Source organism: Epinephelus lanceolatus, chromosome 23 (genome assembly GCF_041903045.1).
Source record: "Epinephelus lanceolatus isolate andai-2023 chromosome 23, ASM4190304v1, whole genome shotgun sequence".
NCBI lineage: Eukaryota > Metazoa > Chordata > Actinopteri > Perciformes > Serranidae > Epinephelus > Epinephelus lanceolatus.
In genome coordinates this window covers 31,249,887-31,277,406 of record NC_135756.1, presented here as the reverse complement: position 1 = coordinate 31,277,406, position 27,520 = coordinate 31,249,887, and the positions used below count along the sequence as shown (strand labels likewise).

The 27,520-nt window shown below is 40.8% G+C and overlaps 1 protein-coding gene across 5 annotated transcripts in view; it reads right to left on the bottom strand.

Moving 5' to 3' along the window:
* The window catches only part of LOC117249323 (protein bicaudal D homolog 1-like), a 68,025-nt gene extending 42,204 nt beyond the window's left edge, over positions 1–25,821 (bottom strand). For 2 of the 5 annotated variants that reach the window (XM_033614899.2, XM_033614900.2), the window contains exon 1: positions 25,148–25,821. In XM_033614899.2, coding sequence (XP_033470790.2) covers positions 25,148–25,366 — 219 coding nt within the window. In that variant the 5' untranslated portion in view covers positions 25,367–25,821. Of the gene's footprint in view, positions 1–25,132 lie in introns of all 5 variants that reach the window. The other 3 variants (XM_078165052.1, XM_078165053.1, XM_078165054.1) reach the window with 2 other exon arrangements.
* Positions 25,822–27,520: the final 1,699 nt, after the last annotated feature.

The window sequence follows — 27,520 nt, the reverse complement described above, 5'->3', positions numbered from 1 at the left end:
CTGCAGATCAGCAAGCCTGCAACTGTCCACTTCCAGACTCTCATTATGTACCTACTTTGAACCACAGACAACAGTAACAGAGCCTAAACCTTGACACTGATATGTTAGAGGAGTGCAGGTGTTTTGGCCTGTAGTCTGCTGTGTCATTTCTCAGTGAACCTCCCACCATGACGTCTGGTCAGATCGATAGTCACCGCATGCTAAATATCACTGCCAGTGTGTGTGTGTGTGTATCCAACCCCTGCTGGGTGAGTAAACGCAGATGGGCTGCCAGTAATATGAATCAAGGTCAGTTCACTGCCATTGCTAGTGCAATAGATGCAAAGAAACACACACACATTCACACATGATTATTTAAAGCCTTTCCCTCCTTGCGGGGAGTCTGATTTAAAAAGCAGGCAGACAGCAAGCATTCCCTAACCTTTCTAACCTCTTCCTGGCATCTGATGGCACCTGCACCCCAGAACCTCAATCACTGGCTTCAGATAAAAACTGGTTTAGACAAAGTTTACATCAGCTGTTATCTAAAATCATTTGTTTAAAAAGTTCTACTTTGGTGATCTTAAGTTAGAAAATGAACAAAATGTAATTTCACTGCAGAATTGCAAATGAGATCTGTTGTAACTGAACTCTTCTGCCAAACATTCAAAAAAGTCTGAATTATCTGACTCCCAGTGGAGACAGAACCAGCCTCCGGGCCAATAATTAAGCATTTGCTTGAAGAGTGCTGATGTTGTCCCTATAAAGAGGCATCCAAAATAACAGCTAGGGATTGACTTGTGTTGGCTTCCCACATATTCAGTGCCTCCAGACTTTGCTTCCAAAATCTGTTTAAAGATTGACAACTGAAATTATACTTTTATATAAGTGTAATATAAGAAATAAAGGCGCTGACTAGAACTACGTATATAGGGTTCTTCAGCTAGTCCCAACAGGAGAACCCTTTTTTCGTTCCTGGTAGAACCTTTTATAAGGGTTACACCCAAAACAATTTCAGAGGGTTCTACCTAGAACCTAAAACTATCTGTGAAAGGTTCCACCCAGATCCCCTTATGAGAGGCTCTATGGAGAACTTTATCTCAGGGTTCTATCCAGAACCTTTCCACCTTATAAGGGTGATAACAAGAACCCATTCAGGGGGTTTTACCAAGAACTTTTGATATCCCAAGTGTTTCTTCTAGAATCCACCCAGGGGGCTCTAAAATAGTAAATGACTACATTAACCATAGATCTCTCTCCAACTAATCATGGTTTTAGTTTTAACAGGTTACCCTGCCTGGAGCCAAGAGAACCACATCCAGCAGCCTTCAGCTTCATGAAGCTCTTACTGGGCCAAGGCTGATGTGGTCAAGCACAACCCTAACACTCATGGTTCACAGTCGCATTTTTAGGGGGTGGAGATTTCATGAAATCACTACTATTGCAGCCTTTACTATTTCAATGGGGCAGTAGGGTTGGGAACTGAAACTCAAACCCAACGCAAAATGCCAAGTATCGCGTACCCGTAAAAAACGAGGAATTTTGGCCGACTGCATCACATTTTTTTGGCATGAAATGATAGTAAAGATATTAACTATGACAGAACACAAGTGAAATGAACTGAACGGGGATTCAAGATACATCTACATGTAAAAATACCATTTGAAACATGTTAATTCAAATGTTTACAAATTTGAATAGTTGAGGGTGTGGATCTTTTAATACCTATGCTTTCAATGATCACTGAAAAACTCTTTTTTCCAAAAGGGGTTTTTAGATGAAAAGAGTTCTTAGAACCCTCAGTTTTACAAAGAACTCTTAAAGAAACCTTTGTTCCGAAAAGCGTTTTTAAAGAAGCAAATTGTTCTGGGTAAAACCTCAGCCTTTCAGGAAGAATCCTTATTTTGAGAGGGTACGCACAGACAATGACAAATATGACAAATTTAAAAAATTTGACAAATATACTGTACCTCCTAGTTACTTGAGTGTCACAAAAATTCTAAGGTGAAAATTTGTTGCTGTTCCCTTTAAAAATGATGAAACTAAAGCCTATGTGGTGTGATTAGTGAGCTCCTAAAGGAGATAATCAGAGTTATGGCCTTCATCTAAAGGAGAGGATCTTTCCCTCCCGTCCTTTCTCTCTCCACATTAGTTGTTATCTGTGTGAACAGCTCGAAGACGCATGGATCAATATAAACCCTGCAGCCATGAGAACAATGTCCTCTTTAATCTGGTACTAAGAGATGGAGAAAGACAAAGACAGCAGCAGAGGAGGAGGGAAGGAGAGCCAAGGAGAGGAAGAAAGACATAGAGAGAAGGACATAATATGAGATTCTAGCTACTAGACACGTGCACTTTTAGCTAGAGTGTTATGGACCCAGGAGGAGCTGATGTGTGTGATGTATTCTGTACTGTGACAATCCTTTCCTTTAAATGGTCTGTAGCATTTTCTGTAGGTAGGGCTATTTTCCTTGTCTGCTCATTAAAACTGCTCAGTTCTTCTTCTGGTTATTATCTCTGCTAGGTGTGAGCCTAGAGAGCATCATGCATTTGGTTGGTTTGTCAAAAGCTATTCTTGCATGCTACTGTGCTACTGGACCAAGCAGCCTATTATTATCATATTTTGTTATTTTAATATTTTGTTTGTACATTTTTGCACATCTACTGGACCAGCCAGCCTATTATTATTATATTTTGTTATTATAATATTTTGTGTGCACATTTATGACTGTATGCTAAAGGACTTCTGGTTGTTGAAGTGATTCTATTTTCTTGACTGTTTTACCATGAATGACTGCTGACTCCTCACTCCTCTTAACCAGCTAGTAGTGGCTGCAAGTGATCAACAAAATCACATGGTGAAAAGGCATTTCCAGCAATCAGCTAGGCTAAAAGCTCTGGACTATATAAAAATATTGGACATAGCCACCATGACTTCACCAATTGGTTCGTGGACTCCTATTTTAAGCCTTGAGTTTGACATTTTTGCTGTTACCATTTTGGATATTTTGAGCCAGAAGTGACCATATTTGGTAGAGCTGAGGGGGAGCAAGGGATGGATTTGACTCATAGACTGTAGCAACCGTACCCACCCATAATTATGAGTAACTTTAAGGGCTCTAGTTTCGCAGACCGGGCTAGGCGGGGGCGCAGCGCACCTGCACTTCGCCAACTGAGTGTGGCCAGGCGGATTTTGCAAGTTTGGCACACCGTGCGCCTGGCGCAGCTACTCCTCTTTCCCACCTCCGTCCCTCCTATCTGCGCAAGTCGGAAAGAGGGAGGAGAGAAGGCGTGGAGAGGGTTTTACACACATCACACCAATCAAATGAGCCCCTCTCCTCGCCCTTAAATGCGCCGCGCGAAGGTGTAATGAGAGTTTACTCAATTCGCCATGGCAGAAGAGAGCAGCAGCGTCAGACGGCCAAACTTCTCCCGGGAAGAAAGGAGGTCCAAGCTCGCAGTGTCCAAATATACGGAACTGCGAGCAGACCTCCACGGGCTGATGATGCAAAGGTAGCCTGGGAGGAGGTCACCACAATTGTAACTCAATGTTGCGTTTCTCTCGTGCGCACACGCTCTCTCTTTCTCTCTCGCAGTCTCACTCTGTTTCTTTTCTTTTGACTTTTCTAAGATGACAGATGCTGAATATATACTCCCTATCTGATGCTGTGGCTGTTTGTGGTTGGCTGAGAGGGATGTGAACTCATTAGTTATTATTATATTATTACGCGTGCCAAACGTGCCAAATGGTGCCAATCCCCTTTGATCTGACATCAGATGTGACGGGACAGTCAATACAGAGATACATTTATGTGCTGATTGCAGATAGTTGCATTGAATAGTGTTTTTTGGGGTATTTATTGCATCGTTAATGTGCCTGACATTCTGGAAACCTGCCTGTGAGGTTTTGGTGACGTGTGCGCACTGTCCGCCGCTCAGCCAAACTTCGGCTTACACCAGCTGCGCTCCGCCTGCGCTGACAGTAGACCTGGTTTCAGCTGGCGAGCTTTTAGCGCACCTTCGGCGAAGCCTTTTGGCACGAAACTGTCACTGCGCCAAGCTGGATCTGTCGACACCTCCCTCTGCTGCGCCGCCACACCCATCTCAGCGCACCTTGGTCTGCCAAACTACCAAACTGAGCGTGCCTCGGGTTGTGCTGCTCAAAACTAGCTCTGCGCGGGGTTCGCCACCCTGCGCCACTCTGCACTGCGCTGGGAAACTAGAGTCCTAAGCCTTAAAGAAAACGTTGTCATAACAGGGGTTAATTAATAATATGGACCAAAAATCTTTTCCGTACCAGGCTGTAAACGTGTATTTCTGCTGTTAAGATGGGCATTTTAACTTGGAGGTCTATGGGGACTGACTTTGAAAATCTCACCAGGTGCGGTTATTGTCTAGAATGGCTTAAATCAGCTACGGTCGCAAATCTTTGTCAAAGCCATATAAATTGATCAATTTATTTAATACAGTGTGAGGGGTGAGCTGGAAAACTAATGATGAAAATAGTAGAAAGCCTTTAGCCTATTTAAAAAGTAACACATATATGTGTTATGTTAGAGTGTATGAGTTGTCTGGACATGGTTCTCAACATTGACTTGGCTAGCGGCTAACAGTGCTAACTCCATAAACAATGCTAAACAATGGCAATTGTGCTGACAGAGCTAATGGTGTTAGTCCAGGGAGAAACTGGAAGGTGGGGCGCTAGGATTTCATGATATTAGCTGTTATCGCAATATGAGCACAGTGAAAAGCGGCAGCAGTGAGCTAGCCAGTGGGATACACATATGCATACAAGTCCGGACCAGCTTAACAAAACAAACCACAAAGAAGCTCATACAACACCCACAGAGGGAGTGATACTTCATTCTCTGCTAACGGCGCCATTACTCCACTATATCTTTTATAACAAATAGCTGTTTGCTCAAGGCTAGCCATTTTGGTGCCCTAAGCGTAATTGCTTTTTCACCTGCCCAAACCACTGTCCCTGCTACTGATTAGGGCAGAGGACAGATAAACAGCATTTAACTTCAGTTCAGCCTTGCTTGCTTTCTGGGATTGTAATATAACTTTTGGCCCAAATTCTAATTTTCCACATGCAATCCACAGAATAATGACAGGGAAGTCCCATCATGTCCCTGAAGCAAAATTAACATATCTAGCAATTATATCAGATTGCCCATAATGCTCTAACAGTGCTTTTTGTAGTTGTGCTTTATCTTAAATTTAAACAGCTCATCATTATGACCATGATTTATGATCATTAGCAGTTTTTTTACCAACTCCAGCACTTGATGCCCTGTGCACAGAACATGATGCACGTGTATGTAGCAGCAGCGCTGGGTTTGCTGTTATATTAATGCTCTAAATGTCGCACGCAGAACCTTTAATATTGTTTTATTGTTATTATTGCTGAACACAATGCCAGCATAAAACTGTAGCAGATTTTTCCCAGTCCTCCTAATTACCACTGTGCCACTGCTTCTCTGCACCTGTTAACAATGGAGGTGGCTGAGGCAGCTAAAATCACTGATTAGAAGTGGTGTCCATGTATTTTTATATCTCACATAGAGTACCTGTATGTGTGAAAGCCAAAAGGCCATTGCTTTATCAGATAGATAGTTGTTCTAGTTGAAATTGACTTTTATGGAGAACAGAAAAAAGATGTACTGATATAAACAAATCTTAGAATGTGAAGAATTCTGGAAGAAGGCTGTACAATACTTCTTCACTTAATGTGCTATATAGAGCATAATTTCCATAAATCAGATGTTCACTTCAAAAATACTTATACTTGACCAACTTGACACATGTCTAGTGTCATGGTGTAGTGGAGAGGAAATGAAATACAATCAGGTACAGCAAATATTCCTCATGGGCTTCTGTCAGTTCACTCTCCACCTCTTTTGTTCTCAAGACATTGCAGCCGGGGTGAGTGCGTGTGTATGTGTGTGTGTGTACGTGTGTGTGCGCGCGCGAGAAAGAGCAAGACAGAGGGTGGGGAACGGCCACACTCGTCTCATATCCAGTAAAGACTGTGTAATCCTAATGGGAAAAGTGGGAAAAAAACGAATGATAGACACACCGCTCCATCCATCTCTTCCTCTCTAACTCCATCATCACTCTTTCATCAGCTTCCTGTGTAGTGTCCACAGCTGTCCAACAACCTCTCCTTTCCTCCCGTCACCTTCTGTTAAATTCAGGAATAAGAAAGGTAGAAAGGAATGAGAGAGCATGCAAGGGAGAGCAGGAGGGATGGAGGGAGTAAACGGTGAGGGGGAGGGGTCCTTTGTTTTATTTTTCTATCCAACATTTTCATCCCTCTTTTGTTTAAAAAGCCACGCCCTTCCGATGACTCCACCTTTTCATCCACCAGAACAAAACTGAAGACAAAAAACCAACAGGGAAAAGCAACCAAGTGCTTTGTGATCGAAAACAACACAACGTCTAGCATCCACATACCTCAGCTTTAAAGGAATAGTTGAGCATTTTGGGAAATAACCTTATTCACTTTTTCTCCCAAAAGTGAGATGAAAAGAACAATATCAGTCTATATCGTCTATAATATAGTCATATCACAGTTACTAGTTTCCACTTTAATGTCAGAGTTATGCAATTTTGATTTTCTGAAAGTTGGTCTATTAATCACTTAGTTGATTCACAGAATATTAATCAGTACATATTTTGACAATCAATTAAAGGTAAATTAGGCATATTTTTGCCTTAACTTATTATTCTAAGGTAAATGATGATTGCACAATGTAATGTCTACAGAATGACACCATCAGTGGTTAGATTGGTTCCCTATAAGCCTCACTTTCGCTGTGAAATTCTGTCAGCCGCTGGGTAGGATCTGCCGGGGAAATGAATTAACGGCACAAGGGAAGTCTGTCAACCATTGCACAACCAAAATAGGAAGAGGATAGCACTTTTATTTTCCCCAGTAGCTATCGGCAGCTATCCCCAGCTCCAAATAAAGGTGTTGCAATTGCACATCCTATGTCATTTCTCAGGGAGGCAGAGAAGTCACCAACACATCATCTAATCATTGGTCGTCTACAAAATCTCGAGGCTTGTTATTCAGACACTGACTCTGCAGTCCGTTCTAGCTCATCTTGTGTTTAATGCTTCTTTCCTCTTCTTTAAAAGCCTAAATTCTTATACAGGAAACACTAAAACATGGAGCTCTGTGGTCAGGAATTAGGGATGTCAATGGTCAGGCTGTTCTCAATCGCCATTTGTATGTTTTCCTACAAAAAGTAATGCACCAAAATTTGTATATATCCCATATAGTGAGCCTTTAATTAGTGTATAACACGGATGTTCTGAAAGACTGCAATCACATGACCAATGAGCTTATGGAATAAAGAAGGAGGCTGATCTGGGGGGCAGGTTGGAGTCATGGTAGGGTCACAAAATAAAGGACTTTCCCCAGGAGACTTGTGTTCAGTACTGTGTGAACTCTGAGACATTTTAATGTACGTCCTCACTATGTTTCATTTCCTAAATCTACCCACAGTAACTTTACTTTCCTAAACCTATCTCTGTAACTTCATAGCAATAATTACATAACTTTACTGTTTCCAACACTGACAAAAATGAATAAATCATCACAAAAGACAATGAATGTCTGAATGTCTCCTAAGAGTTACTGCAGTTCAAGGCTAGATCACAAAGTTTCTGAATGGGACAGGATCGCAGCAGAGCCCTCCTTGGGATAGCCCATCAGTTTCAAGCATGTAGCCTTACATAGATATTAAACATTAGTAAGGTTATGTCACATGTGACATTGTAGATCCCAAAGTTAAGTTCTATTTTGTCTACTATGTCAGATTTTTCTCATCAGTCCTGTTCAGCGCTTTTAGGTGAGACAGACTGGCACACACAGTTCCGCAGTGTATTTAAATATAACATATAATTAACATCACATTAATTTTTCTTTACTTGCCTGCTAAGACAGCTGCATGAGGCATTCCACTTGCCCGAGCACACACTTTACTTATCCTGGGCAAGTGTTACTGTCTGGCCCTGGCGCCACTGGTATTTCATTTTATTATACATTTTTGTTTTGTTTTGTTTTTTTACTTCAAAATTAAGCAGAATATGTATTGAGCTGTTGAAGGCAAATATTAACAGAAACTGACATCCCTATCAGGAATCATTATCAAATCACCATGACGTCATACTAAATGAATAATTCACCAAGCCCGCTCTGCTCTGTTTAAGTGTGTGTGTGTGTGTTAGAGAGGGAGAGAGAGAGAGAGAGAGAGAGAGAGAGAGAGAGAGAGAGAGAGAGAGAGAGAAACACACTTTTTCAGACATGCATCTTTCAGACAGCCAGTCTGCCCCTAAGTGCTTCAGAGCATGTGGCTGTGTCACATACATAAGACACCACAGATCCAGGGTCTGTCGAGGCACACAGATTAAAGGAAGAATATCTGTTATATCTTATGCAACACAATCCAATACAACACAACTACAAACTACAGTCTAAGAAATTACAGTTGAATCGACTATCTGTGACACAGAGGCCTAATTTCACTTGACTCAGAATGACTTTCCAGTTAATAATTTTTGCAGCCCTCTGCATTTTTTCTTCCCCAGTATCTACAGAGGAGCAATATCCCTGAACACACTGCATCCGTGGTGACAACAACATGAGAAGGGAGGTGTCCCGCTGGCTGTGTGACGTCACAGAGGAGTAACAGAGCGTCTCTGGGGGTCACTCGGTCTCATTCTGTTTTTAGCCTCGACGGATGCACTGATGCACTCGTTGCATTTTTCATCACCGCTCCACTCATCACACCCACCAATGCATCCCTTCGCAACGCTGTTTCAGAATGGAGCCACACACTACCTTTCTGTGAGCCATTTGGCCATAAACTTACTGACTTACTGTCACCATTACATAAGAAAAACAGAACAACAAATATCCGCACTTGAACTGGTTTAATAACTGGTGCCCACATTTTCATTCATGCTTTGCACCATCCATTGTATACACTTCACTTCCCTTTATTCTTATCTACATTTATCTTTACGTTGTCTTATTTTATTTCTCTAGTAGCTCTAGTAGCTGGGATAGGCTCCGGCCCCCCTGCAACCCTGAAAAAGGATAAGCGGTTATGGATAACGAATGAATGAATGAATGAGCATATGTAGGTCTGTTTTATTTTATATTCATACTATGTATATATTTATTTAACCAAGCAAATAGCAACCTCCAGAGCTGAAAAACGAAGGCAACGTGGAAATGCCAAAAACTGTAGTTCCTCTAATGGCCACTTGAGGCTGGCTCCAAAAGAGAGTCAAATCCCATAATCCCCAACATTAAAATGCCCAACTTTACATCAGAAATAAACATGTTTACTGCCTGGTAACAAAAAATGCTTTTGGTCTCTATAGCTTATTTCTGGTCATGACAGCTGTACAGAGGGTGAACATATAACTCACCTGTTTATATTTTAAGGCTTAAATTTCACCATAATTAAGGGTGTGGTTGCTTTGAGAGACAGGTGGGTGCCGTTTGTTGGCAAGATGCCACCACAGTGACAAGTTTGTGTTAGATAAAAACCATTGCATAGTCTCATATTCAGATTATAGGCATCAGCGTAGCTGTCACTCTTTTAGTGTGTTTCCAGTTTATTGTAACACTTTGTATCTAAAAACATTTTGTTAGGAATTTGGTTGAACTAAAAGACCCTCTAAGGAGTCAGATGTTCACTTTTCTGGTATGAACATTTTGTTTAGATGGTTTTAAGCCTGTTTTTTTAGGACTGTAAATCCACCACGCTAACCAAGCTAGCAGCTAGCATTTGGGTTAGCTCTGCCCTCTCATCCAAATATGGTTACTTATCATCACTTAAAGCTCCAAAAATCCAAGATGGTGAATGTTAAAATATAAAACAATTTCAAAATAATAATTATACCATGTGAACTCTTTTTAGGGTTAACTATAGCCTACAACTTCATTTGTTAAGTGCGTGAAACAGACTTTGTATTCCTGATAGAAGATTTGCTCTCCGCAAATAAAGCTCAGCATAAGTTCAATCGGGAAGACTTTCTCTATGCTATAATCATTCACAATTCTCTATCCCACTTCCACTGCTTCCTCTAGTCGGGTGATTATGGGTGTTCACTCTTCTAGTTAACCAATCAAACTTTGCCACGATCTCTTTCAGTCATTTATGTTACTACTGCCAAACTTTAAATCTCTTCTCTGCTGTTGTCAGCAGTCATTTTAGGTGGAATTGTCACACCCTCCTCCACCCAATTCACCTCCAGTCACCTCATGCAGATCCTAGGACAAGCTCATCAAAAGCCCACTCCTCTTCACATGCAGATCCTTAGCTCCCTCTTCATCTCATCTCATCTCATCACCACCATAACCACCACCCTCCACCCTATCACGCATAGTGCGTTTAAATTGCAGTGCTAAAAGCACTTTGAGTAAATTAATTTAACAAGTATTATTGACATGTCTGTGTTGGATATTATTATGGGTATCCGCTGTACTGTTGAAAATTATTTCATTAAAAACAAGACAATGAACAACTGGTTTCCCTTTCATGACAGACAAAAAGTTCCCATCTGGGAAGATTTCCCTTCATTTGTACAGTTTACTGTACACCTGTGTGGGAATTTGGTCTTCATAAGTACATGAACAGAATAAGACAGTGACGCCAGGGCTGATCTCTCTGTCTCTCTGTCTGTCTGGATGTGTGGTGACACAGCAGATACCAAGTGGTGCTACAACAACAGGATGGCACACCCCTATAAGGAAAGAACAAACTTGTTCTCGCTTAATATCAACTGTTAGGGCACACTGTGGAGGAATCTAAAAGGATGGAATAAAGTCCACGTGGGATCTATTTGTGTAAAAAATAAAAAAGATGCTTTAACCAATTTACCGTAAATCATGATTGTAGCTCCTCTCTGTAGGACACCTGAGCTGGCAACGAGCCTGATTAAAACCAGCACACAGTGGAGATGAGGCTCACTGTACATATCAATGTGATGGACTCCTGTAGAGCTAATTAGTAGCGAGCTGTGGCTCGCTCTTTACAGCCCGCTGATGGAGCCATCTGAGGCCTCCTCCTGCTGCGAAGCCCACGATTATTATATCAAACCAGCCAGTCCATGTCACCCAGTTACCTAATGCACATGACAATAACTACGTGACATGAAGGCTATGACGGAAAATATATAACGTTCTTGGCTGCTTTGCAAAAGAGTGTGCTTTCAAACAGACATAATTGGCCTTATAAATCTTGCTAATAAGGTGAGACAACTACCTGTCTGTTTCACAGATTTTTCTGAAAATAAAAGCAGAATGCACCCAAACGCTCCACTGACATTAAGGAAATAGCTCTTACTTCAGGAACACAGTGTTCATGTCCTCAATGAAAACTACAGGGAAAAATAAAGGTTGACAACCTTTTATCAACAACCAGAACAAGACAGTACAATGCCATTATTCCAACAGCGCATTATTTTGAAACACCAATAGTCTAAAAAATGTCCCATCAGACAGCCCCTTATCCTGAAACAAATGTCTGTTGCTTTATAGGTCAGTTGCGCCGAAAATGCAAACCCTCCCTGTAGGTAGAAAGATTCAAGGCCTGTAATCAGTCAACCCTGCTGCAATATTTTTTTTACTTCTATGGCGAAGGCAGGACCCGCTCTACTGTGCCTGTGTTTGGCTTACCCTGATATCCCTAACCAATCTCAATCCTGATGACTAAACCTAATCAACCCAAACAATGAAGGCAACGCGTATTAGCCAATCAGAGGCAGAGTAGGGCGGGTCATGTCTTCGCCATAGAAGTAAAAAAAATTGATACCTGGGAAGGTCTGATGATCTGTTTGTGTCTGTGTATTTTTTGAGCAATAGACCTTCAGAGCAGTTGGCCTTTGTATGCAGGATGACAGGCTGTCAGATAAATGGGCTTTCAGGCCAATGGGACATTTTTCTGACTATTGAGGTTTTGGAATAACGAGCTATTGGAACAATGGGCAGTCTTCAACAAGACTAATGAACTAATTGACACTGATTGAGCTGCTTGGCCAATTGAGCTAATAAGCAGTAATGATAGCTAGCGTTGCCAGTTCATGGAAGGAAAACAGATTTATGGACTTATGCCTTGTCCTCATGTATGTGAATATATTTGAAAACATAGCTTCTTCTATGTGTTGTGGCCTTTTGTCCACACACAAACTGTGTTTTAGGTCACTGACAGTGGATAATTTGTAAAACTTTGACCAGGGTGAAGATTTTCAGGAACTATTTAGGGTGTTGCATTATATCCTTTCTTTGACATCGTAAATGAGTCAACATTTCGTGCACTACCAACATGACCAAAATAGTGTTATCTCTAACCTTGCTAACAGGACTATTTATATGTTTGCACACTGATGTGCAGTTACTCTTTCATTATATTGAGGATCAGAGGCATCAGAACCATGAATGTATAGAGACCTGGATACTGTGTTGGAGGCAGTACTCAGTTTATTTCTATTAAATTTGCTCGGGGCACATGAAGCCAAAATAGTTCAACTGCTGCCTATAAAATTACCTGGACGATCAGCGCTGCTTCCATGTCATTGGACCTATAAAAGAGGCACACCAAAGCATTCAGCCCGGTACACCCAGTTTAGCGCTGTGCTAGCTTTGGAATAAAGTGATTCATCTTGCTGCTCCTCTAGACTCCTCTGGAGTCATTTTTTGGGGGCTGTGATGCTCAACAAATTGATCCACTTGTTTACAGGCATCTCTTATACAGTGTAAGTCTATAGGAAAGTCTTTCTGGTCCCAATGGCATAACATGACAGGCTCTGAAATTATAATTCCACTGTTTGACCACTACGAAAATTGGCTTCAAAGCCTGGTGCACCTCCTGGTGGTCTGGTCAGAACACACTACAGAGGTCACTGCTCCAGGTAGTCTTTTGGTAATAACTTTCATTCAGGCTTCTGATTGGCCAACATCCTTGCATGTTTCTTTGTGTGGCTTTAGGGTTCCAGTTCCTGTTTATGTGGCATGCTCTTGAGAGCGCTTCAATTGTGTTTTGTGTTGTTATTTGGAGAGAGATTTCTTTTTCATAGTAGTGCTTGTGTGGACTGTTTCTTCTTAGAAGTTTTAAAAATACCCATGTCTGTGTGAACTAGGCCTAAATTCATCTAAAATCCACTGAAAATTAGACAAAAAAAATCCTTCTGTAGAACCTACATCCTATTTTGTCTCAAATTGTTCTCTAACAGTCTTCATCATTCTGAAACCATAACACAACAAATGTTGAGGAGAACTAATTTTCACTCCTGCCACCTGAAAAGAGGCAAAACTCTCTGATATTGTTACTTTGAAGATACATAACAGGCAGAGTAGCAATCTGGTGTAAGCAGCATTACTAATCTTGAAACCTATTTTTGTAATACTTTGCTGAGGTAGTGTTCACTGAATGAATGTTTATCAGACAAATCTGCTACAACTGAATCCTTGCTTGTGTTTTCCTTCAAGTTTCTGATGCTGAAAGATATTGTAAAGAGTTTTTAAAAAAAAGGCTCAGCTATCGTCTAAGTATAAGACCGTAAACAATGACTGCACAGTCTTATGAGACTATTGCTCTTTTCACAAGGTGAATAACACAATAGACACAAAGACAGTAAATTATATTGTGAGTAGTGCTTGAGTTATTTGCATGGCTATGGAATAGTAATGTTTCTGTCAAGCACACACTTGGTGAATCATTTATAGAATAAACTATTTACATAACTTGAGATTTGCACTCTGTGGCCTTACATTCAGCTGTGCTTAGAGACAGGCTCAGAAAGAGGAAGCTGATGAGTCTGCTCCACTGTTCATGAAATAAAAGGTGCTGGTAACTACTCTGTCTGAACCAGCAGCTGCAGCAGACTGCTGCTTTTATGTTAGATAACATAACCTGGTGTGACTGCTGTACATCCAGTAGGGAAGCTGCCTCTGTAGAAAACACAAGTATGTTCATAAGGAGCTCATTTCTTTCACAGTTGGAACCTAAATGTATAATATATGGTTAAAGGAATCAAACTTTATACTGTAGGAAGTTGTCCATGGTCAACCCAATAGCCAGAATAAATATTGTCATTGTACATAATTTTGTAAACCATTGATATGTTACATTTGTACATTATTATGTTGCAGATGCATTGAAACTTTATGTTTCTTTACATTTCAACTATACTGTGGTAATAAGCCTATATGGTTAGATTTAGGCACAAAACCACTTGATTACCATTTAGAAAATATCATATTTTGGCTTTCCATGCCACTATCCCAGCAATGCCTTGGTAAAAACCAACTACTTTTCATAGCGCTATTCCCCTGTAGAAACACAGCAATAGGTCACTAACAAACACTGATTTGTTGGCTAAAATGTTGCTAAAATGCAGTAGTGACTGACTGAATAAAATCAGTTTTGTTATTGGTTGGTCTTGAACAGTCATCTGCAGTGGTCTGCAGCTTGGCCGGCGTCTCACCTTGGTGTCATAAATGTGAAGAGTCTGTGGTTTGCCAACATTTTCATCTGGCAACTGAGCTGCCAGTGTACACAGATGTATTTTTAGCCATTAGCAGCATGGCTCTGGGGGTGGCAGTGTTGGTCAGACTTTATGCCTGATTTAAATCAATCAATTTATGACAAGTTGGTAGAAACTCAAGGTTACTTGTAATGATGTTGGTGATCCCTTGACTTTTCCTGTAACTAGTGTAATGTTGAGGTTTACAGTATTGGTTTCGAGTGAAATTTCTCAACAGCTTTTGGATGGATTGTAATCAAATTTGATATAGACATTCATCCTACAGGATGAATCCTACTGATTTATCTGCCCCCTTGACCTTCCATTTAGTTTTTAATGATCAAGTTTAGTATCTCAACATGTACTTGATGGATTGTAAAAGACATTGGTGCACACATTCATTGCTCCCAGAGAATGAACCTAAATTATTTTGGAGATCCTAGAGTATAATGTCTCAACAGCTACTGTCATGAAATTTGGTTGAGATATTCAGGGTGAACTGTAATAGCGGCCTTCCAACTTTTGATCAGTGGGTCAAATTTTTACTGTGTCTAAAACTTTAGTGTGTGACCAAATATCTGCCAAAGTAATGACATTCCCGTCAGTCTCCGCTGTTCTTTGTATTTAGTGAAAATTAGCAATTTGTAATGTTTTCTTTTGGCATTCTGAATTAATTTCAGCAAGGACATTTTTCTGCATTTTATTCTTGGCTTGTAAAGTTTTTAATCAAACACGTAGTGGTATTCAGTAGATGGTAGATAAAGGGAATACATTTAAAGTACATGTAGTGGTTACAGTGTTAATTCCCCCATTATATAACTCTGAGTCAATTAAAGCAATGGTTTTAATGAATAAGGGCTTGCTTTTAACAGTTTTAGCAGTTTCTATTGCATGTAATGTCTATCCATCACAGACAAGTAAGAGAAAAAACTCAGGTTGATGAGTCAGGCCAGCATCATTAATAGAAAAAAAATCAAAAGTGCAATATTGACAATTTCACTTTTGAGGAGGCTGCAGTTTGGGTACTCAGGGGGAAGGTGTCCTCTACACGAGGTAGTATGCAAATGACCTTGACCACTGTAGTAACATCTATAGTGTATTTACGCTGCAATAAGGATGGCAATGTGGAAACACAGGATGCTCAGTTTTAGCTTTTACAACTATATATTTTTTTAATCATTTACCATTTCTTTAATTCATTTTCAATGCATAATAACATAGCAGATGGGGGATCAGTAGAATCTGTTTTTAGACACAGTGGCAGATCAGTACACCAAAGAGTCACTTAGAATTCTTTGATGGCTAAATCACAGAGGCATTGTACTTTCGAAGAAACTAAAAATGAGAAAAAAAAATGAATAATAAGTGCTGTATGAGACCTCTCACATCAGCGTAACCATTTTCCCCAAGCAGTGTGCCTCGTGACAGAGAGGATCAATAGCAGTCCAGTGAGCTGAAATGAGCTGGAATGACATGAAAGGAGAGACTCTGAGTTGGTGGGGCTGGAATGGAGTATAGATAAGGGCGATGTGTGTACAGATAGATGTAGCCCATGGGAGAGAGTTTATAGAAGGTGAAAATGGTCAAGGATGGAACTGGGATCTCACTCAGGAGGGACTTTATGAGGAACGAGCAGCACCAAGCACCAACATGTTTATGATGTTAGAGAACCAGGGTGGTGGCTAAAACTAGAGGTCACTGGACACGGTGTAGCTGAGGTGATGACCAGGCAGCATTGAAAATGGAGTTACAGCCTAAAAAAACTTCTCAGTTAAACAATATTGTCCCCAAATCCAAGTCTTACCCAATAATCAAATAATAATATAATTTCCAAAATGGAACCAAGACACATATTAGAGAACATAATATTTACTAATAACACTGTAACGTCCCGTAGAAAATAATTAACAACTATTTATTTCTGGAGAGTAGCTGGAAGTTTCCCCATTGATTTCTATACAGCTGAAGTTAATTTTAGCTAAATAAATTGTGGCCATTATAAAACTGCATGGTCCTGCCCACTTGGTTTAAATAAATGGTTTGACTGTAACAAACTGGGGATGAATTAAAAGATAGTCTCACCTCCCTTTAAAGTAATTTCTGGTTTGTTATAAATGCTAGTCCAAGATACAACGACAAATGCGTCTGAAAAACACCTGAATAGTTTAAAACAAGGCCAGAGCTTGTATTTACAGGCTCGCCCACTGTGTGTTTTGTTGACCCTGAACAGACAAGTGACAGGAAACCCTATTTTTACGGATTAAAAAAAAAAAAACTGTGTTTCCAGCTCCTCCATGACAATTTGCGTTGTTTCTCTGTTTAATCACAGCACACAATATCTTTGGATTTTTGGACTGTTGTTCAAACAAAATTGAATTTATTTGAATCTAGGTTGTGACGTTGGGTAAATAACTCAATGTCAGGACAACATCTAATGCCATCATCAAATTGATGTAGAATAGATGACGACGATATTTTGTTGGTTTTAGACTGTGCTGTTGAGTAACCCAAATCCAATGTCTTACAAACGTCTCATGCTAACACCATCTTGATGTAGAATAATGACATTTCGTCATACGGTATGGAGAACAAAACCCAACCCCTGCAAAACGTCATAATGTTAACATCCACATAGCATGACATTTTTGTCTTTTTTGAACAACATTTAAAATATCATCAACCTGATTTTCATTTCAACCAAAATTTTACGTCTGTCCAATGAAAGAGTTCAGCATCTTTCTAGTCTCGCTCACCAGACCTTTCTCAAGAAAAGAAAGGTCTGGCTGGGCCGACTCTCACTTTAAGATTGGAGGAAAAAACGCCCCGGCTGCTTGTATTTCTTTCAACCAATCACAATCGTTCTGGGCGGTGCCACAGCAACAGTGCGCTTGCAAAAATATTGCTGGGGGGAAACAGGTTTTGGTGTAACACGCCCACAAAAATATCACCTACAGGATGTGAACCATGGCAGAAAAATGGCTACATCCCCGCAAGACCAAACACCGCAAAAGTTAGTAAAGGACGTGTTGAAAACGGTTGAAAACTGCTACACAGCCGGAGGTGGTAGGGCGGGACTTCAGTGGGTGGCTCGTTCCACCCACTGAGAGGCTGATCTATGCAGCGAACTTCCGCCCACTCAGACTAGCATCTTTCTGACAGCATACTGATATCTGGTGGCAGTTGGGTAAAGAAAGTACCTTAGCTCATGGAAATTGAAATGTTCATTTTTCACATTTTTTTGACATTTCACAGGCTTAACTATAAGTGAATTCATCTAAAAAAGAATCTACAGCTAAATCAAGAATGACAATATTATTTACAGCTCGTAACACACTGCCTGCTTAGACAGGTTGTTTCAATCACTATGTTTGCAGGTAAGAATAGACTAGCATACAAAAACACTTTTCTAACCTTTAGGCCTACTGCCCCTTTAGACTGTTGTAGCAATGTTGCTGTGCTTCAAGAGTACAACGCTATTATTACCTAAATGATGGCCATAACTACAAATGTTGTGGTGTAAAGAATGAGAAAGACCACATAGGATGGGTGGGTCAAACAAACTCCAGACTTTCACCCAGGAGGCCGCTGTTTGTGTCATGTGTGAAATCAAAAGTCAACCGAGTTATTCTACTAACAGCGTGCTATGGTATGCTAGCATACATGCTGGAATATGTCACGTGACATTAAGTTATGTTAGTAACAAATGTACTTATTTTGAGCCAAACCATTATGTTTTGTTCTTAATCTAACCACATGCTTTTGCTGCCTAAACCTAATGAAGTAAATCTAACAACAAAGTAAACACCATTGGAGTTTATTTTGAAAGAAACTGTATGCATTTAAGGACAGAAACTGAAAATGGACAGTTTATTTTAAAAAGATACTGCATTTAATTTAAGTGTTACTTGACATGGTGTCCCTGTGTATCCAAAACTGTCTCTGAAGGGGTACCTAGAGCAGCATAATTTGACATCTAGGGCCACTGACCAAGTGATGGTATTTGACAAGTTGGGAGTGAGAATTTGTGGAGCTGCCAGTGGTCAATGGTGCAGCACTATGATTGCAATGGGAAGCCTCCAACAATGAGTGTGTTCAAGCTTCACTTCCCTGCTGCTGTTTACTCCCACAGTCCACTGCTGTCAAGAACAACGTGTCCATGGGTGACTTGACTGTTTCAATAACAGATAAAACTACCATACATCATATGTACGAACTGGCACTGCTGCCTGCTTCCTCGAAGCCAATTTCACAACACACACACACACACACACACACACACACCAGTGACCTTCAGGATGTAACTGCACAGTCAGCGTCCAAGTCCAACCTCTGTCTGTATTATATCTAACAAACTGGTGAATAAGTGTCTCCATACATGCATACATGCTGCAAGATGCTGTTCTCTGATGCATATCGATCCGAAAAAATGAGGTGATCACAAGTGAGGCTGGCGCAGCTAATTAGCTGAGATCGATTATCAGACTAAGTAGAGATAAATCACCTCCTGAGGCCAGAGGTGTGACAGTACACTATGCAGAACTTCTGGAACAACGGGATCAGATATTGTGCTATGTGTTTATGCCGCATATGAATGAATGATCACATGGTGGAAGACTGGTTGTGATCACAGCCTAGCAGTCAGGAATCAAGAGTTTCCTGATTTCCAAAGCTTTAACAGATACCGACCTGTGTCATCATACAATACTGTCCAAACACAACACGCAGCTGGTTGCAAAATCTTCTAATGGACCCCTCTCCCATTCTAACAGCCTGTGTTGCGGTTTGATGTGTCTCTGTGAGAGTGGTTGATGTTTAAAATTGCACTAATCAATATTTCTATATGAACAATGGATCACATGACTATGTGTAATATGTAATGTAAAAGTACTTCTTCAAAATGATGAACTCACATAAAATTGTCATCAACTCTGTAGTTCCCATCATGAGCTTTTTTATCATCTTTCACCTCATAGTTTTGGTGTTCCGGACCTTTAACTCCACTCTCATCAAACCTGTTTCCAGCAGCAGCTGTTTGAGGAAAAGCCCATATAAACCCACAGTACACGATCTGCTCAGCACCAAACAGCAGACAGACACAGTTACAAACTAGCTGGTGAACATAGTGGAGCACCTGGCAGCTAGAGATATATTTTAAGAGTGTAGATTCATCTGGTTCGACACAAATAAATGCTTATGTTGCTCTGTGCCTGGGGAATGTATAAATACACAATTGCTTGCAAACATGTTTGCTATGACTAGTTTACAAGGTAACAATAAGTCAGTGTTATGTCATGCTCAGCCTGCCTGCCCTAACGTGGCAAGAAAAATCAGTTAAGCTCCTTTAAACAAGTGTAATGATGAGCAGGGCCCTAAGGTGAGCTAAAAGTCCTTACTGACTCCAGACTAACGAATGCAACCGTTCTCATCCCCAGGTCGTCAAATGCCAACATTTTGTCATGCCTCTCCATGTCTCTGAGTCTGTTTATACCTGGTATTAACATTGTGTGATCTGATCACAAGTGGACAGCTCTATGTCTGTCTGTTCATGTCTGGCATTAGAATGCATCTCCGCATGTGTCGCTGACTTTCCTGCTGTATATACAAATAAACATGTGAATCATTTCCATTTGCAAAGACCGAATGTGTTGTGTGTTTTATAAGCGGCAGGTTTGCAGTGCTATATGCACACTCGAAGCCTTTATTATTTAGGATTAGGCGTTGGTGTTCACAAAAGAATGTGGCCAGAGCTGTCCACTTGTGATCGGATCATATGAGAAGCATGTTAATACCAGCTATAAACAGGTTCACAGTGATTCAAAGCACACCCTTCAGCGCCTCTAGGTTCGCAGTGATTCAAAGCACACCCTTTAGCATCTCTACATTTATAGGGATTCAAAGGACACCTTTTAGCACCTCTAGGTTCAGTGATTCAAAGCACACCCTTTAGCGTCTCTAGGTTCATAGTGATTCAAAGGACACCCTTTAGCAACTCTAGGTTCATGGTGATTCAAAGGACACCCTTTAGCATCTCTAGGTTCATAGTGATTCAAAGGACACCCTTTAGCATCTCTAGGTTCATAGTGATTCAAAGGACACCCTTTAGCAACTCTAGGTTCATGGTGATTCAAAGGACACCCTTTAGCGTCTCTAGGTTCATGGTGATTCAAAGGACACCCTTTAGCATCTCTAGGTTCATAGTGATTCAAAGGACACCCTTTAGCATCTCTAGGTTCATAGTGATTCAAAGGACAACCTTTAGCGTCTCTAGGTTCATAGTGATTCAAAGGACACCTTTTAGCATCTCTGGGTTCATAGTCATTGAAAGGACACCCTTTAGCATCTTCATGTGACGCACAGCTGAAATACATTGTAACATGTGGTTCATGTTGTGAAATGGTCACAGTTAGATTTTAGCAACAAAATTACTTGGTAAGGTTTAGAAAAAAGATGTTTTGGGTTAAAAAAAGTGCATTTGTTACAACAATAACAAGATGTAACAGTGATGACTGTACAGTAATTACGTAATGTCACATTTAAAAAATATTGAACTTTGGTTTACACAGTGACAGGACACAAACTGTGGTCTCCTGGATGAAAGTCTTGTTTAGTTTGACCCGACTTTTTGCTTTTTGTACATCAGTTGCTCTGAGTTCCAAGTATTGTCGCAGATGGGTTTACATCGAAGTTAGTCTAAACCAGTGATACCCAACTGGTGGGTTGCTGTCCAAAAGTGGGTTGCAGGCACATTCTGAATGGACCACAAGTGACTTGCAAAAGTTTGTAAAAAAAACAAACAAAAAAAAACACATTTTCTTTTCATTTTCAAATTTCTGGCACAGAGCTCTTACTTTGAAGTGATATTTTCAGTTGTAGAGTGAGTGACTAACTGACACCTACTTGACAGAGACAGCAAACTAGCTTGATGACATGGCCAAATGCAAGTATGATGCTGAATGTAAACTGTGTGGACCTTGAGCTTTTGACTAAGGAGAAATCTGAACCCTGTTGCTGGACCAATTGGGAACCCCTGGTTTAAAGCCTGGTGTGTCTCATGCTAAAGGGTGCCTTTGGCTTCCATATCACATGCTGAGGGGGCATGACAAAGCATCAGTCTTTGAATACCTGTTAATGAGAACAGGCTGACTACTCATACTATTTTATTTTGCTTTTAATTCCCCAAACCAATTACCACTGTGCTGAAAAGCAACCAAGCTAGTGGCCCCAGGTTTGCTATGTATCAGTTAGTTTGTGACACTTCGACTAAACTAATATATTTTAGAATATGCACCATATAGGTGCACCATAAAGTCAAACAATTAAGATTATAAAGCTAGATTTAACACATAGCCCCTCTTCATGACATGACCAAGAGTCAGTGTCTGATGAACTTTCATGTTCCTGTCAAAGTTATAGTTAGCTTTTATTTATTTTTCTATTTATTTTTTACTTAAAGTCACTTAACAACTTACTATTCAACAAATCATTTCAGCAATAAAACACATCAAACCACAACTTCGCCCCTAATCATGCTGAGGTGACCCCCTATGTAGGTAATGTTATTAGAGTATGGGTAAGGAATCCAGACTTGTAAAATTCGAAAAGCCAGTTGCCTTTCAGTTGTGCCATGACAAGAAAAAAACAAGACAAATGCTTTTTTTAATTGAAGAAGACCCACTGTGAAGTCACTGACTGAGCATAATAAAAATGCATGAACTTCATAAAGGCCTACATTCAAGCCCCGAGAGTATTCTGAATATACAGAGTTCAAATATTTAACTTTTTTTTACTCTCAAATGGTTTTTAACTTTTGGCAAAATGAAGCAAATTCAAAACATAATGGTAACCACATTGAGCTGATAGTTGCCACTGAAATGAAGACACGGCAGAAAGCCAAATCCCTTATCTCACTAATTAATGAAAATATAATGATGTTACAAATGTTTTATTTTCAAAGAAATGTGTGGGCAAGGAACCCTGTAAATAAAAAAATAGAATTTTGGGTAAATGCATTCCTTGTAAATTTTACAAAACTGTGCCTTTCATGTTTGGGTTGAACTTTAAAACTTTGGATTAACTGTGAGCAGGCACCTGTATCTGTTCAGAGATCAAACTATTGCCATTACTGTTCTAGTAGTTTGTTGTAAGTAATGCCAGGCTCACACTACACAATATCAGCCTGATTATAGCCCGACACGGTGTCAGCTTGGAACATGAAAGAGAATGTAGTGTGTCATAGTTAACGACAACTGACGCCATGTCTGGGACGCCTCACGACATCCCGACAGAAAGTCTAGCATGTTTGATTTTCTTTATGTTGTTCACGACTTCTCCCATCACAGCCGCCACTTTGACCAGTAGGAACACTGTGCAATCTGCTGCCGCAAAATAGCAAGGGGTTCTGGCTAACCACAACTGCAGAGGGTACCAGCTTCACTTGAAACAGACTACATTAGGTACGGGCCTTTATTTTTCATTCCCTCTGAATTTTTCTATTTTACTTTTAATCCTTTCCTGTTTACCCTGGTAAAGTTAATGCATCATACCATCATTTCAAACTGAACACTTCCTGTATCCATTTAAAACTAAAAGCCAATTATAATTTCAGTTGAGAGAATCCCTTCATTTTCTAAAAAGGCTTTTATAAGGCCCGTTTCCACTGAAGAAGTTCCTGGTACTATCTGGGGAGCAGGAACTACTACAGGAACGTCCTCTTTTAACAGATGGCATTCTGATGTTAGCTTTGCTGCTGCTGTTAGCTGTCCCTGTCAGCTGCAGCCACTGATGCTTTCTAGACATCGTGATTTCCCAAAACTGAATAAATACCACACATAGCAACACAAAACTGCTTTGCTAGCTCAATCATGTTGTAACTAAGATATCCGCTGGAAAAAATATTTTTTTCACGGACCATTTAATGAGTTACTGAAGCTATGAACGAGCTAACCCTCGTCGGCTGAGTTTTAAAAATGCTGGCTATTTTGCTGCTTTCTGTTGACGTCACATCCCGTCTTGAGTATATCCAATCAGCACCAAGTAATCCCCAAGTCCCAGCCAGGAGTTTTTTGGGGCCTTTCTGAGTAACTACTCCGAGGCAGGGACTTCTTTAGCCCCTGTAAAAGTTCCGGAACGCTGAACAGACACAGTGACTAAAATAATAGTAATGCTGATAAAATAGTACAAAAACAACCCAATGGCATCATGCACATCATGAAAGACACGCAGGTATGATTGGCTGCTGACCAATGTGTAGTCTGTCATGTCGGTCAGCCAGGTCACGGCACGATTGTATGACTCTGCAGTCGCCTAGTCTGACAAAGTGATCTTTGGAACAGACAAAAATGTTGCATAGTCTGAACCTGGCATAAATAGTAATGGAGGGTTATCTTGTGTTGATATGTAAAGCCCCGTTTCCACCAAACACTTTTGGTATGGTACCTTTGGAACCAAAAGTACCCAATAGACGTGGTTCCTAGACCCTAGTGTTTCCACTGCAAACCATACTCTTAAATGTGGGCGGGGTTGCTGTCGCTCACTGCTCTGTCTGGCAGTCACTGTATTTCTAATCACCAGAGACACAGAGGGAAGTCTGCACATGGGATATTTGAAAATAGGGGTTTGTGCATTTAGTCCTTCTCAGGCAAGCTCCGGGGTTTAGTGTTGCCGTAGCCCGACACTAAGCGACCCATTTGTTTCTCCAAGTGAGGATTAGAATATATGCAGTTCACAAGGCCAAAATTAATATGTATAAATGCTTAAAGATCCACTCATTACTAAAAGTGTATGTCATGTAAAAACTTAAGTAATGATCAAAGTTGTCATATGGAATATTTAAGGTGTGTCGATTGATTCACGTCGTCACCTCCGGCATTGAGTAACATTACAAGTTAACCTTCCACCTTAACATCTTTTCATCTTATAATTAAATTCTCCATGGTATGAACAGTGGTTGCATAAGCTTCAAAACCAGCCACAACTCAGCCCTGAGCAGAGTGACCATCCACTACTGATCAATCAACAGATTGCAGTGTTCACAGCTCCACCTTTTAGTACCAGATCTGTGTGCTAGGTACAGCAACAGAAGGGGTACCAAATGGTTACATCAGTACCATCCACAACTTTTTGCATTGGAAAAGTGCACTGAACTGAACTGAACTGAACCGAACAGAACTGCTCGGTGGAAAGGGGGCTGAAGTGTTCCAACTGACCCCACCCTCCCCTACAGGTTAATTTGAGGCTAAGTAGACTAATAAAACATGAAAAATAACAGAGTAACTACAACAGTGTGGCTTTCTGTAGACCAGCTATTTTCCTCACGGGAATGAACTCCCATAGAAGCAGCCTATTATTTTGAAAAGTCATGTTATGAGCTGGGCCTGCCTTTGTGTTATTCAGCAGGTGTAACTACAGGTAGCCACGGCCCACTGAGTGGGATAAGGCCTGCAGCACACCCAGCCGTGGGTCAGCAATAGGCTACCAACTGATGCACATGTATTATGAACACATCACAACTGATTTGTGACCTGCCCTGGAACAGTACAAATGTAGTAGGCTACTTCTAGGTCCTAACTAACAATGTTTTACTTCTCCGTGTAACGAGCCATACCGCTGCCGTGCCCACCTCCTGCAGCTGCTCCAGCTCCAGCCTCAACGTCTCCTGCTCGGCCTCCAGGTCGGCGTACTGCTGTTTCAGGCTGTGGTTCTCCTCCAGAACCACCAGCCCGCACTCCGCCGCCCGGATCTTCTCGCGGTTGGCCTCCGCCAGCTCCCGGGTCAGGCGCTCCACCTCGGCCCGGCACTGTTCCACCGTGTCTCCGCATCCTGCTCCACCGGCAGCCATCGCTCCCCTGTCCCTCCCTCTGCCCTCTCCTCCCTGCGTCGGCTGAGCAGAGAGCCCCGCCGGGGGGAGAAACAGCTGAGGTAGACAACAAACCCCCACCGCCTCCCCTCAGAGGAAATCACAGCGCTGCTTCAAATCTCATCTAATAAATAAATAAATATTAGCATTAAATAAACATCCGTAAATGTCCTAAAAGCGTTGACATCATCACCAGAGAAAGTCATCTTCTGCCATGCGATGCTCTAAATGATGCAGCTCTTCATCTCCAACTGGCCGCATCCTTCTCCCCTCCCTCTGCTCTGTTTTTCTGCTTATTCACCGGCATCAGGGCGCCATCTCTGCCCGCAGCCGTGAGGCAAGGCACACTCCCCGCTCTCCGTCATCCTGCTGTAGGCTCACAGGGTTTGGATCCTCAGTGAAAGGATACGGCTCTGCCTCACATAATGAAACACACAGTATCAGGAGGTGTATGCGCCCTCTGGAGATCAGACTGATCATCATAGACAAGTGTTCTCTTTGGTTTTACGCAACATTTTATTTTTGTATTACTATTATAAAATACGTCAACATTTTTCTTTAGGTTTTTTTATATGTTTGAATGTTTAATTCACTGATAATAAACTTGAAATGTCCATTCAGGTTATGTAAACAGTAGGTTGATCACAGGTTGTAAATAACTCCAGCATTTCCTTCCCTTTTTGCAGGATTGTGAAAAACTATTATCACTTTTGTTAAAAAAAAATAAGAGCATCTATGCTGTCCCCAGCCCCTATACTTAGCTGTCTCATACCTGTCTCCTTCTACTTTACCAGTCTTCTCCCATCTCTTTCAGGGATGTAATAACGTTTCCCACACTCGCTCTTCCAAGTGCCCCTTTGACATTGTTCCTCCCAGATTACTTAAAGAAGCCATTAGCGTTATTGGAACATCCTTACTCGTTATAATGGACCGATCACTCTCGTCATGCCATGTTCCTGATCCCTTTAAAATGGCAGCAGTTTCACCCCTTCTAGGCACCACACCCATTTCCTAGCACACCAACAAACTATAGACGTATTTCTAAGCTTATGGGGGCAAACAAGGGGCAATGATGCGAGACACACCTCACCAACAAAGGTGACAGGGGCTCATGACAGCCAGCTGTTGGCTTGGCTTGAGTGTCAGGGCCTTTATATTTGTCTGCAGTCTTTGACAGAATTGATAATGCTATTCTGATTGATCAGGAAAATGGGTTAGGATATCTGGTATAGCACTTCACTGGACAAGGTATCCATCCACCTGTGCTCCTTTAACCCATGGGGTGCCACAGGGGTCAATTCTAGGACCCATTTTCATTTTATATGCTGCCCTTAGGGTGCGTAATTCGTCAGTTTGGTTGTGTGTATGCGTGCGTGTGTGTGTGTGTGTGTGTGTGTGTGTGTATGTTTTCTGGTCTGGAGATATATGATAAACAATAGAAGTTCCTATGCATTGAAATCAGTATAATTTTATATTAGCACAAAAAAGAGAACATAGACACAAATAAGTCTGATGGCTGACTAGGGATGTTTATTCTTAATAATAAAATATTTAAATATTATTCCTGGGACATGGGAGCTATTAGTGCATGCAAGTAGCCTACATCTGTATAAGTGTAACCACATTCTACTCAATAATATGTTGCCTTTATATTGTGTGATCACATTAATATAATACTTTCTAGTTGCATTGATATTTACATGTAAATGTACATTATACTAAAAAAATTATATCATCACTGTATACTTTTGGCAAAATATACTGTATCACGAAAAATCCTTTAGATAAATAGAAAATAAGGAAATATTCCATATGCACCCTGCATTCAGACAGAGAAAAAGACAGGTTTGTCTTGCCAAATATAATATTTCTGCATCAATCCTAGGACACTGGTATTAATGGGTGTGTGTTTGTTACCAATGTTTAGTTAGACATTACCTTTTTGTCCTTGATGATATCTTAATCTACTATCACATACAGTAGTAGGTTATAAACCTTTATATCCATGCAGAACAATGCATTTCACTGTAATATTTTATTTTATTCTTCAAAACAATATTCTAGAACAGGATTACTGTGTAATCCTAGCCTGACAAAAATATAAACACTTAATGTGTGTGATTGACCAGAATGTGA